General features: G+C 39.7%; 2 protein-coding genes across 2 annotated transcripts; one reads left to right on the forward strand and one right to left on the reverse strand.

Moving 5' to 3' along the window:
* Positions 1-1,511: 1,511 nt before the first annotated feature.
* LOC122061894 (L-type lectin-domain containing receptor kinase IV.2-like) lies at positions 1,512-3,945 on the forward strand. Its single transcript, XM_042625424.1, has one exon. The coding sequence runs from the start codon at positions 1,684-1,686 to the stop codon at positions 3,676-3,678; it is 1,995 nt and encodes a 664-aa protein (XP_042481358.1). The 5' UTR covers positions 1,512-1,683; the 3' UTR covers positions 3,679-3,945.
* Positions 3,946-4,764: 819 nt separating this feature from the next.
* Positions 4,765-8,479, reverse strand: LOC122061895 (L-type lectin-domain containing receptor kinase IV.1-like). The gene is made up of 2 exons (XM_042625425.1): positions 6,257-8,479; positions 4,765-4,979 (listed from the first exon to the last, which is right to left on the reverse strand). The coding sequence occupies exon 1, from the start codon at positions 8,296-8,298 to the stop codon at positions 6,265-6,267; it is 2,034 nt and encodes a 677-aa protein (XP_042481359.1). The 5' UTR covers positions 8,299-8,479; the 3' UTR covers positions 4,765-4,979; positions 6,257-6,264.
* Positions 8,480-16,536: the final 8,057 nt, after the last annotated feature.

Here is a 16,536-nt window from a genome sequence, read left to right on the forward strand (position 1 = left end):
TCTGCATGAGTATGCCCATGGTTTTGTTGTATTCCTATTTTGTTTTTATTTTAATTTAATTCCCAACTTTTAGCAAAAAGAAAAGTTAACAGTTTTGGGTTCTATAGAACCAACGTATTTTTGAAGACCAATAAATAAAGTTGATAATGTAAAGCTTGGAACACGGCATCTACATTCATATTGTGACTTAAGAAATAAAATAAAATAAAATAAAATAAAGTTATTATATGGATGTTTTAAATTAACTACAAAACATTAGATGGTATATATAAAATTGCAGGACTTCTTACCAAAAAAAATACCAGGACTAACCAGTATTTTAATCAGTTAAATATGTATAATTGGTTTAGTAGCATACCCGTATAATTGGTTCAAAATTGAAGGTTTAAATGGTTTCATTTCTTAAAACCAAAATTGAACCTTTAATAAACGGTTTCACATCTTGATATCAAAACAGAATCAATCACTAGACTATTTTTGGTTCTGGCTTAAAAGGTTTTATTCAATTTGAGTAAAAAATTTCAATTAGTAATTCAAATGCTTAATTATAAGATGTATCAGCTCTTTGTGTCTCTCTCTCCTCTTGGCACCCTCTCTCTTCTTTACCCCTATCGACCAACCAATTGTATCCTATGCTACCCAATTGATGGCTCCCCCTCTACCAAATAATAATTAAATACATTTGTAATATCTTATCTGGAATAAAATAAAAAATGAAAACAACCGAAACCTCAAGATTTAACTTAAAAATGAGAATAAGAGATAATATTAACTTCACAAAGGTCTTTACATTTTCAAACATCACAAGACAATTCTGCTACTTGGACATATGATATCTATTCCATTGGTTGTATAGAGATGACAAACTCTAAATTAGTGTGGAAGGTATCCCAATTGTTTCAATGTGTGAGTTGTGCTTTTCCCATTTAAAATCCGCTTTTTATTCATTATTGAAATGTGATTTGCCAAAAGGGTATTGTCCACCTTCATAATCTCCAGGAGGAGTGTTCAAACAAAGATCACAATGGTGCTGTAATTATTTCTTGCAAAGAGTTGGGGGTTAAATCCAATTTCTATGCAGATTTCTCAGCGTCTATTCAAGGTTTGAATAATTGGATTTTTTTTTTTTTTTTTTTAGGTAAAACCATTGGATATGTTGACAGGCTAGCGTTCTTCCTTGGCAGGCTATATGAGTCAAAGGTGGAGCCAGAATACTTGGGTGATATGAAACTTTCGCGGGACCCACTAATGACTTTGTCACACCCTAAGTCATTATGAATTGTCAGCTTGCCTTCAAACCTATTAAATTCTATTCATCCAACTTGGTCCCATCTTTAAGGCAAACCAATTATAGTCCATTCATCCGTCTTGGTCCCAACTTTATGTTGAAATATCAAACTACAATTATTATTCGGACAAAGTTTTCCTTCACACCTCTCTCCTTCCTATCATATGTGGTTGTCATGGGCCATAGTGAATGAGAATCTTAAAAAAATTCGATTTCTTCACACCTTTCTCCTCCCTATTATTATCCTTTTGTTAGAATTCAAACAAGGATTTTGATTGAAAAAGGCAAGAAGATCAGTGAAACTACAATGTGAAAGCCATGACCCAAAACTCTACAAAATCAATGAAGAGGAGAGAGAAGTTCAATTACTAAATCTTGAGAACGAAGGAAAAATAATGTGGCAAACAATGTTCTTCTTCAAGTACATGTTGTTGCTTCTCCTCTGCAGATTTGTACCATCACAACTAGAAGATGTTAGTTTCACTTACAATGGCTTTCAAGGAGTTAACATGAGCTTGGACGGTTTAGCCCAGATCACAGACAATGGTCTCCTAATGTTGGCAAACACCACACCGGTACAGATGGGTCATGCCTTCCATCCCCAGCCAGTTCACTTCAGAAATTCGTCCAATGGTAATGTTCTCTCCTTCTCTACTACTTTTGTGTTCGCCTTGTTCTCTGAGATACCAACACTAGGAGGTCCTGGAATTGTGTTCGTGATCGCACCCTCCAGAGGGTTCCCTGGTGCTATATCAACCAGTTATATGGGCATCTTCAACACCACAAACAACGGTAACTCATCTAACCATGTAATTGGAGTCGAGTTGGATACTTTCCAAAATACACAGTTTGATGATATTGATGATAACCACGTCGGTATTGATATTAATGATTTGAGATCTGTTAAAGCTGCTTCGGCATCTTATTTTAGTGATCAGGAAAATCGATACGTGAACCTCAGCCTTTACAGTGGACACACAATGCAACTTTGGGTGGAATATGATGGTACAGAGAAGCAACTTAATGTGACTTTAGCTCCAACTACCGTCCCTGCTAAACCAACCATTCCACTCTTGTCCTTGAACATTGATCTTTCACGTTACATGGTAGATCCTATGTTCGTGGGCTTCTCATCATCTACTTCTGCCACAAAAACACCTCAATATGTGTTGGGGTGGAGCTTTAAGATGAACGGTCAAGCAAAAGAACTTTCTCTTTCCCAACTTCCTAAGCTTCCTCGAATGGGACCTAAAACAAGGCCTAGAATTTTTAGCATTGGATTTCCTGTGATCGGTGCTAGTTTATTTTTCATGTCCATCGTTATCATCCAATTTATTGTAGCAAGGAAGAACAAGTTTGCAGAAGTTCGTGAAGACTGGGAACTTGAATATGGACCTCACAGGTTCAAATATAAAGATCTCTACTTCGCAACCAAAGGATTTCATGACAAAGAGCTTCTTGGTATAGGTGGCTTTGGTAAAGTCTACAAAGGTGTATTACCCACCTCAAAAGTAGAGATTGCAGTGAAGAGAGTATCACATGATTCAACACAAGGGGTGAAAGAATTCGTTGCTGAGATCGTCAGCATCGGTAAATTGCAGCATCAAAATATTGTAACACTCTTGGGGTATTGTCGACGTAAAGGAGAGCTCCTTCTAGTCTATGATTTCATGGCCAACGGAAGTCTAGACAAGTTCCTATTTCATCAATCTACAACATTGAGTTGGAAACAAAGATTTCAAATTATCAAAAGTGTGGCATCCGCGTTACTATATCTTCATGAAGAGTGGGAACAAGTTGTGGTTCACAGAGACATCAAGTCCAGTAATGTCATGTTAGACAGGGAAATGAACGGGAGATTGGGAGATTTTGGGCTCGCAAAATTATATGATCATGGTGGGGATCCAGAAACCACCCATGTGGTGGGTACTTTTGGTTATCTTGCACCAGAATTTGCAAGAACTGGCAAAGCAAATCCTAGTGTGGATGTGTTTGCATTTGGGGTTTTTTTGCTGGAAGTGGCTTGTGGTAGGAGGCCAATTGATCCACAAGCATCAGAAGAGTGTATTGAGTTGGTGGATTGGGTGATCTCAAGTTGGAATAGTGGGAAGATTCTTGAAACTGTGGATCCCAAATTGGAAATGACTTATGAAGTGGAGGAAATGGAGTTAGTGTTAAAACTCGGATTGCTTTGCTCTCAATCCGATCCAATTGCAAGGCCATGTATGAGACACGTTGTCGGATATTTGGAGGGAGAGATTCCACAACCGGACCTGCCATCTTTGATTTCAGAAAGTACTGGTGAAGCCTCATTTTGGGGTCCCTATTGTAGTAGTGGAAAGACTCCGCCATCATCAATTGCAGACTCTCTACCTTCTGGAGGACGCTGATATCTAGTTTTTGTTTTTTTGGTTAAGAGTAGTTATGTTTTTTGTTTTACTAGCAAGCCCAGGCCTTTCTGGGATTCATGGACTCGGCCAAGTCATCCCCAAGAAGTCTGGAAGTCCGGTGGCAGGGGCTAGTTTTTTTCTTAGTTGTTGGAGCTTATGGTGTTTCAGTCTCTCATTGTATAATCCTTCTTTTCTTAAGGGGGAAAAAAAAAAGAAGCTTATTTATTTTAGTAAGATGTCTTCTATTTATAAGTGGGATTAAGTCAATTTCTTCTTGTGGATTATTAATTGGTTGGCGTTTGTTTTTAAGTTAGGTCTGATGCCATATAAAAACCTGTTAATATGGATTATTGATAACTTAAAATCTTTCTTTCACCAATATTTGGTTTTGAAGGCTATTGAATGAATGAAGGAAGGATATTTTCGAATTCATCAATAGAAGGTTGGAGCTTGTGATGGAATTAGAATTGAGTCACCAATGGTAACGGAGTTCTTCTTACTCCACTGGTGAAGCAGAACTTTTGTTTGTGGCTATATTGATCATGGATTTCTATAATTCTTTTTGAGACATTATCAAAAGCTATCTGTCTTCTTTTATAATCGTAACTAGATTTAGAGCATAAATCAGACCTTGAATAGTTTTACACCTAAGCATGATGGAGCATCAAAGGTTAGTAATTTCAGACATATTTCACTCAGTGACAGAGAGCCCCTGTGGATGAACTTCTTTAATAAGTACAAATTGCAAACCCCCCTGAAACTCAAAAACTGACAGAAACTTCCTTAATTCCATACTATAGTTTCTTTTCGATGAACCAAACCAGCCTACTGGCTTAGGTGCATGGAGCCCTGTGAGCAACCCATAACACTCTCTTGCTGGGGCTGGCCTTCGCTGATTGCACGACAATAGGTTGTGCCACGCGGTGTCGCCTTGTGCCGTGATCAACTTGTGTGCCACCTCACTGGCTACATCTGTAAGGATCTTAAGCTGGGATGGAGTATGGTTATACCCTCATGGGCGATGATGAAATGATCAAAGAATAAAATAAATATTCAATAATAAAAATCATAACATTCACCATTGAAATAAAACATTCAAATAATACATAGAATTCAAAGTATTAAGATCACTTCTTATTGGCATATTACTTACAACCGAAGCTCTCGATTTCATACATAATCAATATTTACACAACTTCTACCTATCAAATAGGAGACAAACAAAATATTCAAAACAGTTTCTCCATATCAGTCTTCATTGACTTGTAGGCTCCTTACCGACCTACAACCTTGATCTTGTTCTGGTGAAAAAACATATATAATAAGGGGTCAGCACCACAACTCAGTGAGAAAAAGTGCTGCCTAAATAATTCCACACCTAAAACACATACATCCATATGAAATGATAATTAGAACATCCAACGTATACATATTATCACTTATGTTCACAACTCAAATTTCTAAGGTTTGGGTTCAAGCTTATACGATCCTCCTTGTCCCTAAAAATACCACCAGCACCAGTATATCCCGAATTACCTAAAGAGCATCAAGTTGGATGTGGATAATCAGTAAAATCTAGAGTATCAAGTACTCCTTTCACAAATCTTTTCATTCTCTCGATGGAGATATGACCATATCTTTGGTGCCACAACATGGAGGATTTCTCAGTAGCAATAACTCTTTTAATGCCTACATTGTTGAATGTGGATAACAAACTACCTTCATAAGCAGAGTCCAAATTTAAGAAATATAAACCATCAATTAAAGTACCAGAACCAACCATCACATTGTTTTCAAAATGTTTAAAGTAAAAACAAAATGAAAAACAAATCCTAATGGTGCCAAACGTGACATTGATATCAAGTTCTTCTTAAAAGATGGAATATAAAATGATCTATCCAAATCCATTACAAATCCTGAATGCAAAACTAATATGAAAATTCTTACAACTATTATTTTAGATTGCATTCTGTTGCTTGAATAGATACATCTTTCACTTTCGGTCGGTAGCCTTGTTTTCAGATAGTCTTGCAAAGCAGTAACAATGTGAGTTATGCTACCAGAATCAACCCACCAATTATTGTTATGAGAATCAACTAATAAGTGAAAATTTCTCAATACCACCCCTTAGATGTTCCCTCCATCAACCAATCTACTATTTCTTCGTAGTTCCAAACTTCTACATGTACCACCACTCTTATTCCTACACTCCTTGCGTCCCTTGTACAGTCAAATTGTGATAGCATGGCTTAAGCGTTAAAGTGAGGCCCCACATACTGCCTATTGGTGGTGACCATACTTAGAGAGAGAGAGAGAGAGAGAGAGAGAATTCAATTAATTATGGGGAGCGAATTCAAGTTACAAATTAGCATTCTCTTCCCCTTAAAACATATAATAAAACAAATTTAAAGATACCTAAACTACAAGGGGATCACTTAATTAATGATACCAAATACCTGTAGAAATAGAAAAGCTCGAATAAGTAGAAACATAAATCATACGGAAAAGACACTAACCTAACCTTGCGGAGGACCACTTAATTATAAATAGGGAAGAAGAGAAGCTATTCATCACTTACAATGTCACTTAGAGAGATTGGCCACCAGAGAGTATAGATTCTGCAACTGATGATGGCCGAGTCATTGTGTTCCCAAGACCAATAGGAGTGACCAAAGTTCTGCCATTTGTGGTTGTGCTTAGACCAAGCAATGACAGCTCTGACAAGGGGACCTCCCCCTCTAAATAGCTCACAACTTGTCGCATGTGGGGCCTTGCAGTTGGAGTTGAGTGAGAACAAAGCAATCCAAGTTTTAACACCACCTCCATTTCCTGCGTAGTATAATCCGTTCCCAGTTTTGGATCCACTGTATCAAGAATCAAGCCCTCACTCCAAAGTAAGAGGACCCAATTCACCAACAGCACACACTCTTCTGATGCTTGTGGTTCTATAGGCCTCCTACCACAAGCAACTTCGAGCAAAAAGACTCCAAATGCAAACACATCCACACTGGGATTTGCTTTCCCATTTCTACAAAGTTCTGGTGCAAGGTAACCAAGTGTCCCCATGATATGGGTGGTTTGGGGAACGGTTCCATGGTCATATAATCTTGCAAGCCCAAAATCTCCTAATCTTCCACTGAAATCCTTGTCCAATAAGACATTACTAGACTTCACATCTCTATGAACCACAACCTTTTCCCATTCTTCGTGCAGATATAATAATGCGGCCGCCACGTTTTTGATGATTCGAAACCTTTGACACCAACTCAGCATCGTCTTTGTAGTTTGATCAAATAGGTATTTGTCTAGACTCCCGTTGGGCATGAAATCATAGACCAGAAGGAGCTCTCCCTTACGTCGGCAATAGCCCAAGAGTGGTACTATGTTCCGATTCCGCAATTTACCAATGCTGACGATTTCAGCAACAAATTCTCTCTCCCGTTGTCTAGAAATGTAGGAAACTCTCTTCACCGCAACTTCTGCTTTGGATCTGGGTAGTAAACCTCTATAGACCCTACCAAAGCCACCGACTCCTAGAAGCTCCTTGTTCTTAAAGCCCTTGGTGGCGATGTAGAGATCTCTATATTTGAACCTGTGTGTTCTATAATCCAATTCCCAATCCTCAAGCACTTCGGCAAACTTTTTCTTCGTTTTAACCATAGATCTGATGACGAAGATGAAGAGTAACAGAAAAATAACACCGATAACAGGTATTCCAACACTGACAATTCTAGGTGTCTTTTTTGGTCCAAAACGAGGAAGCTTAGGAAGCTGGGAGAGTGTTAGTTCTTTTGCTTTCCCATTCATTTTAAAACTCCAACCTAACACATAATGGTGTAGATCGAAGGTGTGAGTACCAGATGAGAAGCCGACAAACATAGGATCTACGGCGATTGGAGAGAGATCTCTGTTCAAGGATAAGAGTGGGATTGTTGGCTTAGGGGCGTTAAAAGGACCTAAAGTAACATTAAGTTGCTTTTGTGTACCAGAATATTCCACCCAAAGTTGCATAGCTTGTCCACTCAAGAGAGTCAGGTTCACATATCGTTTCTCTTGATCACTAAAATAAGATGCCGGAGCAGATTGAGCAGATTTCAAGTCGTTGATATCAATACCGACATGGTTTCCATTGATGTCATAGAATTCCGCAGTTTTGTAGCAATCCAGCTCCACCGCGATGACATGGTTCGATGATCTGCCAATGTTTGTCAGGTTAAAAAGTCCCATATAACTTGCTGGAATAGCACCTGGGAACTTTGTTGAGGGTGCGATCACAAACGCCATTGCAGAACCAGCTACTGCACCATACTGAGAGAACATGGCAAATACAAAGGTAGTGGAGAAGGAGAAAACACTACCTGTGGATGAATTCATGAAGTGAAGCGGATGAGGGTAGAAAGCATGACCCGCCTGTTGTTTAGTGGTGTTTACCAACATTAGGAGGCCATTGTTTGTAATCTGAGCCAGGCCAACCAAACTCATGTTAACTCCTCCAAAGCCATTGTAGGTGAAACCAATATCGTTTTGCTGTGATGCTACAGATCCCCTTAGGAGAAGGAACAACACCGCGAACTTGATGAACATTGTATTCCAGTTATTTTTCTGCTCTCGTTTGGTCATTCTTTTTTTCCGCTAAAATTATTTCATTAAAATCAAAATAGAAGGAAAAAATTCACCCAAACAACAAAATTAAACACAAAACCACACCCTTTTCTTAACGACCCACCTTCAGCATTGCCATCAGCACGAAGGAAAGAAAGGCATTAATAAAATCTAAAGCTTGGTCTTCCTTTAGCACTCTCGTTTGGTCATTCATCCTCTCCTTTAATGAATTTTGTAAAATAGGAATCGGCCTTCTTTCTATATCAACATACTGAATTAATTGCTTTCATTTGTTAGCGGTAAAGTCAAATCTAACGAATGGTCTATGAAAGCAGGTAGACAGTGATTTGTGACTTGGCGTGTGTAATGGATTAGAGGTCATAACAACTCTATGAGACTATGACTCTCAATTCCGAAACTACTGGAGTCCACTAATCTTTAACAACGGTTTCCACACGCCGAATGTCTTTGCAGATGCTACCACCGTAAGGACTCTCATTAAATATTTTTTTTTCTTCCTTTTACATCCCTCTCCCTATTTTATTGGAATTAATTCAATATATATATATATATATCTAATCTTGGGAGACTTTTTATTTATTTTTTGCTTAAAGTCAACAAAGTTGTATATTAGAAAAAACGAATGAAATACAAAGAACTTTTACCCAAAAAAAAAAAAAAAATACAAAGAACCCAAAAGGGTGGAAACAAACCAAAAAACTCATTCTCTATTCCACCTTCGCATTGCAATCATTAGGGGAGAAAATCGAAACAAAATTTTAAAATTATCACGACTCAAGATTCACAAGAATCGAAATCTTGGTTTCTCTATAACATCCCATTCTATATCATTAACCGGGAATCTAAGGAGAGACGTCCACATTGTTGAGGATCTAGTGGCAGCCGCATGATTAGCCAATCCATCCGCTACTATATTAACTTCACGGAAGCAATGACCTCTCTCTCTCTCTCTCTCTTTTCGCTTCACTATGCTCAAAAATTCTGCAAGTTCCATTGAAAATAAGTTTCTTGATCCTGGTGTGAACTTCCATGGAAAATAAGTCTCTTAATCCTTGATAACAATGTAATTAGAGATGGATGAAAGGATGTTCAAGCTCCTAGACGTTGTGTGCAATCCAAGTTGGCTGTTGAATGCTCAACAATCCACTAAACGGATGAGTTTTCCAAAATAATCCAAATTACACTAAAATTCTCATTTGTCCTATTGTAACCCAAAAATCTAGGTCCAGAAGAAGTCAAGCACCACTCTTAGGTGATCATTCGGGAGCAAGATTTTAAAACTCGGGATCGGTTTCAATATTGTTCTCAACCAATACGGATTGGTATCAGATTGGGATCAGTCAAGATGAGACTTGATCAGACAAATCTACCTCTTTTTTTAATTAATACTTTTAACCATTTTACCCTTATATTTTAGCAGCGGATTAGTATCAGAATGGAATCAGGATTGGGGATCGGTCTTGACTGATACCGATCTGATCCAATCCAATTTTTAAACCATGTTCAAGGGCAACTACTTGGAAAATGCAGAAATCTTGCTCTACGATGTAGCAGCCAGTCTTCTTGTATAGTCTTCTTCCCCTCTTGTGTTTCTTTGCAATAAATTTGATATATATCAAGGAGAAAAAAAAAAGGTCTTCTTGTTCTATACATAAATCCTGCTCTATGGTGTAGCATCTCGTCTTCTTATATATTCTTCTTCCCCTCTTTTTTTTTTTTTTTTTTTTTTTTATAAATTCGATATATATATATATATATATATATTAAAGGTGTGGGGGAATATTTCACTATACCAACATTGTTACTAAGACCCATTCTTCGAAGATCTAGGGGAAAGAAGACTTGTGAACCAAATTGCCGACGTAAGGGAGAGCTCCTCCTAGTGTATGACTTTATGCCCAGCAAGAGTCTAGATAAATACCTCTTTGATCAACAACAAAAGAGATGACTCACAGTTGGAATCACAAATTTAGAATCATCAAAAACGTGGCAGGAGCGTTATTATTATTTTTCTTTTGATAATAATTTTGTGGAGTTCTCATCCTTCTTTATTGGATTAGAATGTGCTAAGGAGAAGAATTTCAAGAACATTTGGGTGGAAAGTGAATCTAATGCTTTGGTTACTGCTATATTGAATGGTAATATCCCTTGGAAATTTAAGTACCAATGGTCATATTATCAACCATTTCTTCATTCAATTACTTGGCATATTTCTCACTAATTTAGAGAAGGCAATGTTATAGCGGATTCTATTACAAAGAAGTAAACTATAACAAAACGGTCTATATATTGGCTTTCACATCCAACTTATGTGTATCATTATGTCATCTAGGATAGTTTGGAGAGATGATAATTTTACCTCTACAGGTGCATGTAAGTAGGATCAGAAAAACTTTCTTGAGGAATATTAGTTGAGAATGGAAGAAGGATTGATGGAGGGTGCTTCCGCTGCTGTACTGTTGGGCGATGGGCAGGATCCAAATGGGAGAGTGAGAGGGCGTCTCCGACAAGGCCTCATCACCGATTTTCTGAGACAAGCCCCCAGGGTCGGTGAGAGGCATGTCACGGAGGAGGCAGCCATTGGGACGAGATCTAAAGGGAGGGTTGAGGTGCTGTCAGAAGCTGTTAATGGAGGAGAGCCAATGGGTCGGAAGTCATTTGCTACTGTGGTGGGTAGAGTTTTGTCTGATGTAGACTCTCTACCAGATCCAATCCACGCGGGCTCCTACACCAAGATAGTGATTCCCCAGGATGCATATGAAGAGCATCTCTCCAAGTTTCGCTTCACTCTGATAGTAAGAGAAAACTTCAGATTGATCTCAATGAATGATATTAGACAAGAGGCTAAGAGTTGGAATCTAAAGGGTAGAATCAGAATGGCACCAATGGGTAGGGGTTTCATTTTGTTTCAGTTTGAACTGAAAGGAGACATGTCTGCAATGTGGCGGAGGAGTTCTCCTAAAGTTGGGGGACAACTTATAAGGTTCCAAAGATGGACTCCTGACTTCGACGTTCACGCAAAACATGCTATGACGAAGCTTGTATGGATCCGTTTTCCTCATCTTCCTTTGGAATACTGGCATGAGTGAATCCTTCTTTCCATGGCAAAGACGGTAGGTAGGCCCGTTGCTCTAGACAGAAGAACCCAGAGAGCAGCGATGGGGAATTTCACCCGAGTTCAAGTGGAGGTGGAAATTAATGGGAAGAGGTTAGATAAAATTCAGGTGGAGCGGCTGAAACCAGGGACTCAAGAGTTTCTAGTTTAAACATGCCATTGTCTATGAAGACGGGATGGCCTGCTATGGTTTTTGTAGGAAGGTTGGGCACTATGTCCAAAACTGCAGGGAGAAGAAGGCGATGGAGGTGGCCAAGGTTCAACAGGAGTTGAGAGGAGGCTTTCCTGGGGCGGTGATACAGGATGATCTTGGCAGTGTTGGAAGGATAGAGGTGTTTTCTGGCATGGAGGAGAGAGAGCAGGTGGCTAAGAGAAGAGTTTCCTCAATTGGAAGGATTCCATCCAACGCAGGCAATCGATCTCCTTCCAATTTGAGAAATAGCCCATCGAATGGCAATCTTATGGTGTTAAATGAGGGGAGGCCACATCGCAATTTTGAAATTGTCATTCCCTTTATTCAAGGGTCGATTATGGAAGGAGAATCGGCTGGAATTATGACGCTAGAGGGGCAAACCGAATCCTACATTGGGCTGGCCAATGATTCAAAATACGGGTTGGATCCGCATTCTAATGATGAGGAGGATGGAGCGATGGGTGCTGTTCAGCACTCATTGTGAAATCTCAGTCCTAGGAGGCTTATTGATGGATGGGGTGCACAAAAGACCTGATGAATCAACGCTCGAGGATGATACTACGTATGCAGTTAGTGTTATTCCTGCCACCCAAGTTGGTGGAGGAACTATCTTCTTTCACCATAGAGATAATGGTGGAGATGTGAATGCCACAAGAGAAGAAGGGGCTGGCCTCAGCCATGTTATGCGAACAAAGAAGAAGAAGGGAAACACTAATGGCATTATGGGGTAGGCGCAAAGAAAGTCTAGCTGCACCGTCCCTTCGAGAAAGTAATCTATGAATGTTCTTTTCTGTAACATTAGAGGCATGAAGAAGGTTGTAGCTTAATTGGCCTTGGAAAATATTCTGAAGGAAAAGTATACTGATATAGTTTGCATCGTGGAGCCAATGACCGAGGTTAGTGGTTACCCCAAACTATTCTTTAATAGATTGGGGTTTGAAGTAGATTTTATCTATAATAATAAATCAGACAAAGTGCCAAACTTATGGCTAATGTGGAAAAGAAGTATTAGAAGACCGGATATTGTGTCTATGTTTGACCAACATATTACCATCTCTCTAGAATGTCAGCAAAAAATTATTGTAGTCTTTGTAGTTCATGCGAACTGCTTCCGAGCTAGAAGAAAAGATCTCTGGGCTTCCTTGGCAGCCTCGGCGCCCGCTCCTAGCACTCCTTGGCTTGTTGCTGGGGACTTCAAAGCTACCCTAGTGTCTCAAGAAAAGAGAGGACCTAACACTTTTAACATGGGGTCTGTAGCAAAATTCAGTGCCATGGTGGACTCTTGCGATCTGATGCCCCTACCTTCCAAGGGAACCAAGTTCACTTGGACCAACAATAGGAGGAGAGGTAATGTTTCGGCTAGGCTAGATAGAAGCTTTTGTAATAATGCCTAGGTTGAATTATTCTATGAGGGTGTGCAGCAGGCTCTTCAGAGAATCGGCTCAGATCATGCTCCAATTTTTATTTCCTCGGTGCCAGATTGGAAACCAAATAATTGTCCCTTCAGGTTCTATAGACAGTGGGTGGAACACAGGGATTTTTTAAAGGTGGTATCAGACTCTTGGAGCCATTGGATGCCAAGCACCAACTTATATAGAGTTTCCGAGAAGCTTAAAAGACTCAAGGTTGCTCTAAAAATTTGGGCAAAAAATGAATTTCCAAATTTTAATGTGGAGCTTGAGCAGGAAAAAAAGAAGATGGAGGTGATTCAGAAAAAAATTGAAGAAGAGGACCTTGATGATTATTTATTTTCTCAGGAGGCAGACGTAAAAACAAGATATTTAAAAGCTATGGAGAATCATGAGAAAATGTGGGCTGAGAAGTCGAGGATTCGATGGAAGAAGCTTGGAGATAGGTGTACAAAACTCTTTCATCTGTCTGCGAAGATTGAAGAATTAAAAACACTTTTAGAAGATTAAAGAAAGAAGAACAATATGTAGTGGAATACTATGATAGTTTTCATAAAGTGCCTATGACCGTCCACTCTCAGATCTTTGACTGCATTCCCTATGAGCTAGTGCACAAAGATAGAATTATTTTGGATAGGCTGCCTATAGATTTGGAGATCAAAGGAACAGTCTGGGCCCTTGATCCTGCTAGCTCCCTAGGTCCAGATGGTTTCCCTGGTGAGTTCTTCAAGCACTATTGGGATATTATTGCATATGATGTAGGTAGCGTGATTCGCAGCTTCTTTAGCATAGAATCATACCTCAAGGTATTAACAATAATTTCCTTTTTCTTATTCCCAGGATCGAAGGGGCTGCCTCCTTGGATAAGTTTTGTCCCTTGTGTATGGGTAATTTTCTTTGTAAAATAATTCTCACTCTGAGGCTAGCCAGTTTTCTTCTGAGACTCATTTCGGACGAGCAAGGGGCTTTCCAAAAGGGGAAAATTATCCATACAAATATTTACTTGGCTTCAAAGCTGGAAAATATGATGTCAAGTGTGACGAGAGGAGGAGGAATGGGTGTTAAAATCGACATCAAGAAGGCTTTCAACACACTTGATTGGAGTTTTCTTTTCTCGGTTATGAGAAAATTTAGGTCCTCTGATATCTGGATTGAGTGGATTCTCCAGATGCTGACTTCTACAAAAATCTCCATTATATTGAACGAAGGTCTGGTGGGGTTCTTTAATGTTGGAAGAGGGCTGAGACAAGGTGACCCCATATCACCGCTGCTTTTTATCTTAGCTGAAGAAGTCCTGTGCAAAGGGCTAAACATGCTGATTAGGGAGAAGAAGATCAAAGCTCTGAATGGCCCTTGTGGGATCCAAACCCCTGGGCATATGTTATTCGCAGATGACATCTTCATTTGCACCAATGGTCAATACAGTATGTCAAGAACCTCAAATCTTTCTTAACTATGTATAAAGAACTCTCAGGCTAATGCATTAGCTTGGAGAAGAGCAAGATGTTTTTAGGGAATATCCCTGCTGCCAGGAAACAGGCAATTGGAGTGGCTCTGGCATTCCTATATGCCATTTTCCCACAAAGTACCTAGGAGTGGAAATTTTCAAAGGTAGAGTTAAGAAAGATTCCCTCCTTCCTGTGATGGATAATGTCAAAGCACGGCTTGCGGGTTGGAAAGGAAGACTGCTTTCTATGGTGGGTAGAATTGAACTGATTAGAGAAGTGGTGGCGGGTATGCCCATGCATAGTTTCTGTATGTACTGGTGACCGTCAAAGCTGATCAAGACCATGGAGAAGTGGATTCGCAACTTCATTTGGACAGGGGATGTTGACAGGTCTAGAGCTATCACAGTGAGCTAGGACCAGTGTTGCAAACCAAAAACTGAGGGTGGCCTAGGCCTACGAAGATTGAGAGAGGTCAATGAAGCAATGCTATCCAAGGTGGTTTGGAAGACGAAGCATGATGATGATCCAGTTTATAGATTTTTGCGTGTTCGTTTCATTAAAGAAGACGGGTCGCTGTGAAAAGGGTACAAATCCTCTTCTATTTGGCCCAGCTTAAGGAAAATGTGGGATTTTGTGTCCTTAAACTAAAGATGGATCATTGGGAACGGAATGAAAATAAACTTTATGAATGATAGATGGCTAGGTTCTGAGACTATTAATGAGCTAATGGTCACAGAGTCATTCCCTGCTGAAGCATTCAAAGGTAAGGTGGACAGATTCATTGAGAATTTCGACTGGCACTTTTCGGATATCCAATCGATCAGAGTGACTGATATCATGAATAAAGCAAAGGAGATTCCTCTTCCCAGGTTTGATTACGAAGATTTGTGTGTTTGGAGCCCCAACTCTGATGGGATTTTCTCTACAAATCAGCTTGGAATAATATTAGGTGGAATAAGGACACTGCTGCTTGGGAGGCGCTGATTTGGTGTAAGCATTTGCAACTGAGGCTTTCAATCTTTGGGTGGAGAATTATGCACTGAAAACTCCCTACTGATGGGGCGGTAATGAAGAGAGATGTGCCTCTGGCATCAAGATGTGACCTGTGTAGAAGCTCTAGTGAGGATTGGGATCATATTTTAGTCCAATGCCCGTTTGCTGCGAATATTTGGAAGATTGTCTGTGATTGGTTTGATACTCCCTGCAGGAAGCATGTATGCATTCAAGGTCTTGCTTTGTGGTGGAAAAGGAAAAGTAAGATATCAAACCTCAAAGAGGTCTGGTCCATTGCTTTCGCCATTGGTGCTAAACATATATGGAGAGAAAGGAATGGGCGTCGCTTTGAAGATAGGTAGAGGCACTAAAGAAAGACATTAGAGAAAGCATCCCCGAGGTGAAAACTTCAATAAAATCAGTGAATGACATTCTCAGTTGCAGAAGGTTGGGTCTGAACATTATTAGCACGGGAATAAAGCCTCCCCTGAAAGTAGGTGAAAACCACCTATTGGGTGGGTTAAACTGATTTTTGATGGAAGCTCTCTCGGGAACCCTAGAAATGCAAGGGCTGGTGCGATCATGAGAGATCACAATGGAAGATGTATTTGGTCTTGCAACGTGTATCTGGGGATCAAAGAAATTTATGAAGCAGAGTTTGAAGGCCTAATGCAGGGTCTCATGAAAGCTAAAGAGTTGGATATTCCATCCATCTGGATAGAATCTGACTCTGCAGCGCTGGTTATGGTAGTGCAACAGAAAAAACTCCAGTGGTTTTCTATGCAGAGATGGACTCACCTAAAGCCATACTTGGAAAGGACCCTATGGAAAATTACTAACAATTACAGAGAAGGGAACTCGGTGGTAGATTTTCTAGCTAAGAAAGCTGCGAAATCAAGATGCTCTTCTTTCAATGAAGTTTTCCCATTCCATGTCTCTGATATGAAGGCGAGAGATGAATCCTCTAGGCGTTCTTATAGATTTATGTAGTGGGCGGTCCTTGGTCCTGTTGATGGCAATGCCGAAGGTGGGACCTTGTGACCTGCTTTGTAATTTGTTTCTTGTTTTTCTGGCTTT

Source organism: Macadamia integrifolia, chromosome 14 (genome assembly GCF_013358625.1).
Source record: "Macadamia integrifolia cultivar HAES 741 chromosome 14, SCU_Mint_v3, whole genome shotgun sequence".
In the NCBI taxonomy this organism is placed as follows: Eukaryota; Viridiplantae; Streptophyta; class Magnoliopsida; order Proteales; family Proteaceae; genus Macadamia; species Macadamia integrifolia.

What these genes read in the sequence shown, in the direction of transcription:
- LOC122061895 (XM_042625425.1), bottom strand. Translation starts at nt 8,298, where the DNA reads ATGACCAAACGAGAGCAGAAAAATAACTGGAATACAATGTTCATCAAG.
- LOC122061894 (XM_042625424.1), top strand. Translation starts at nt 1,684, where the DNA reads ATGTGGCAAACAATGTTCTTCTTCAAGTACATGTTGTTGCTTCTCCTC.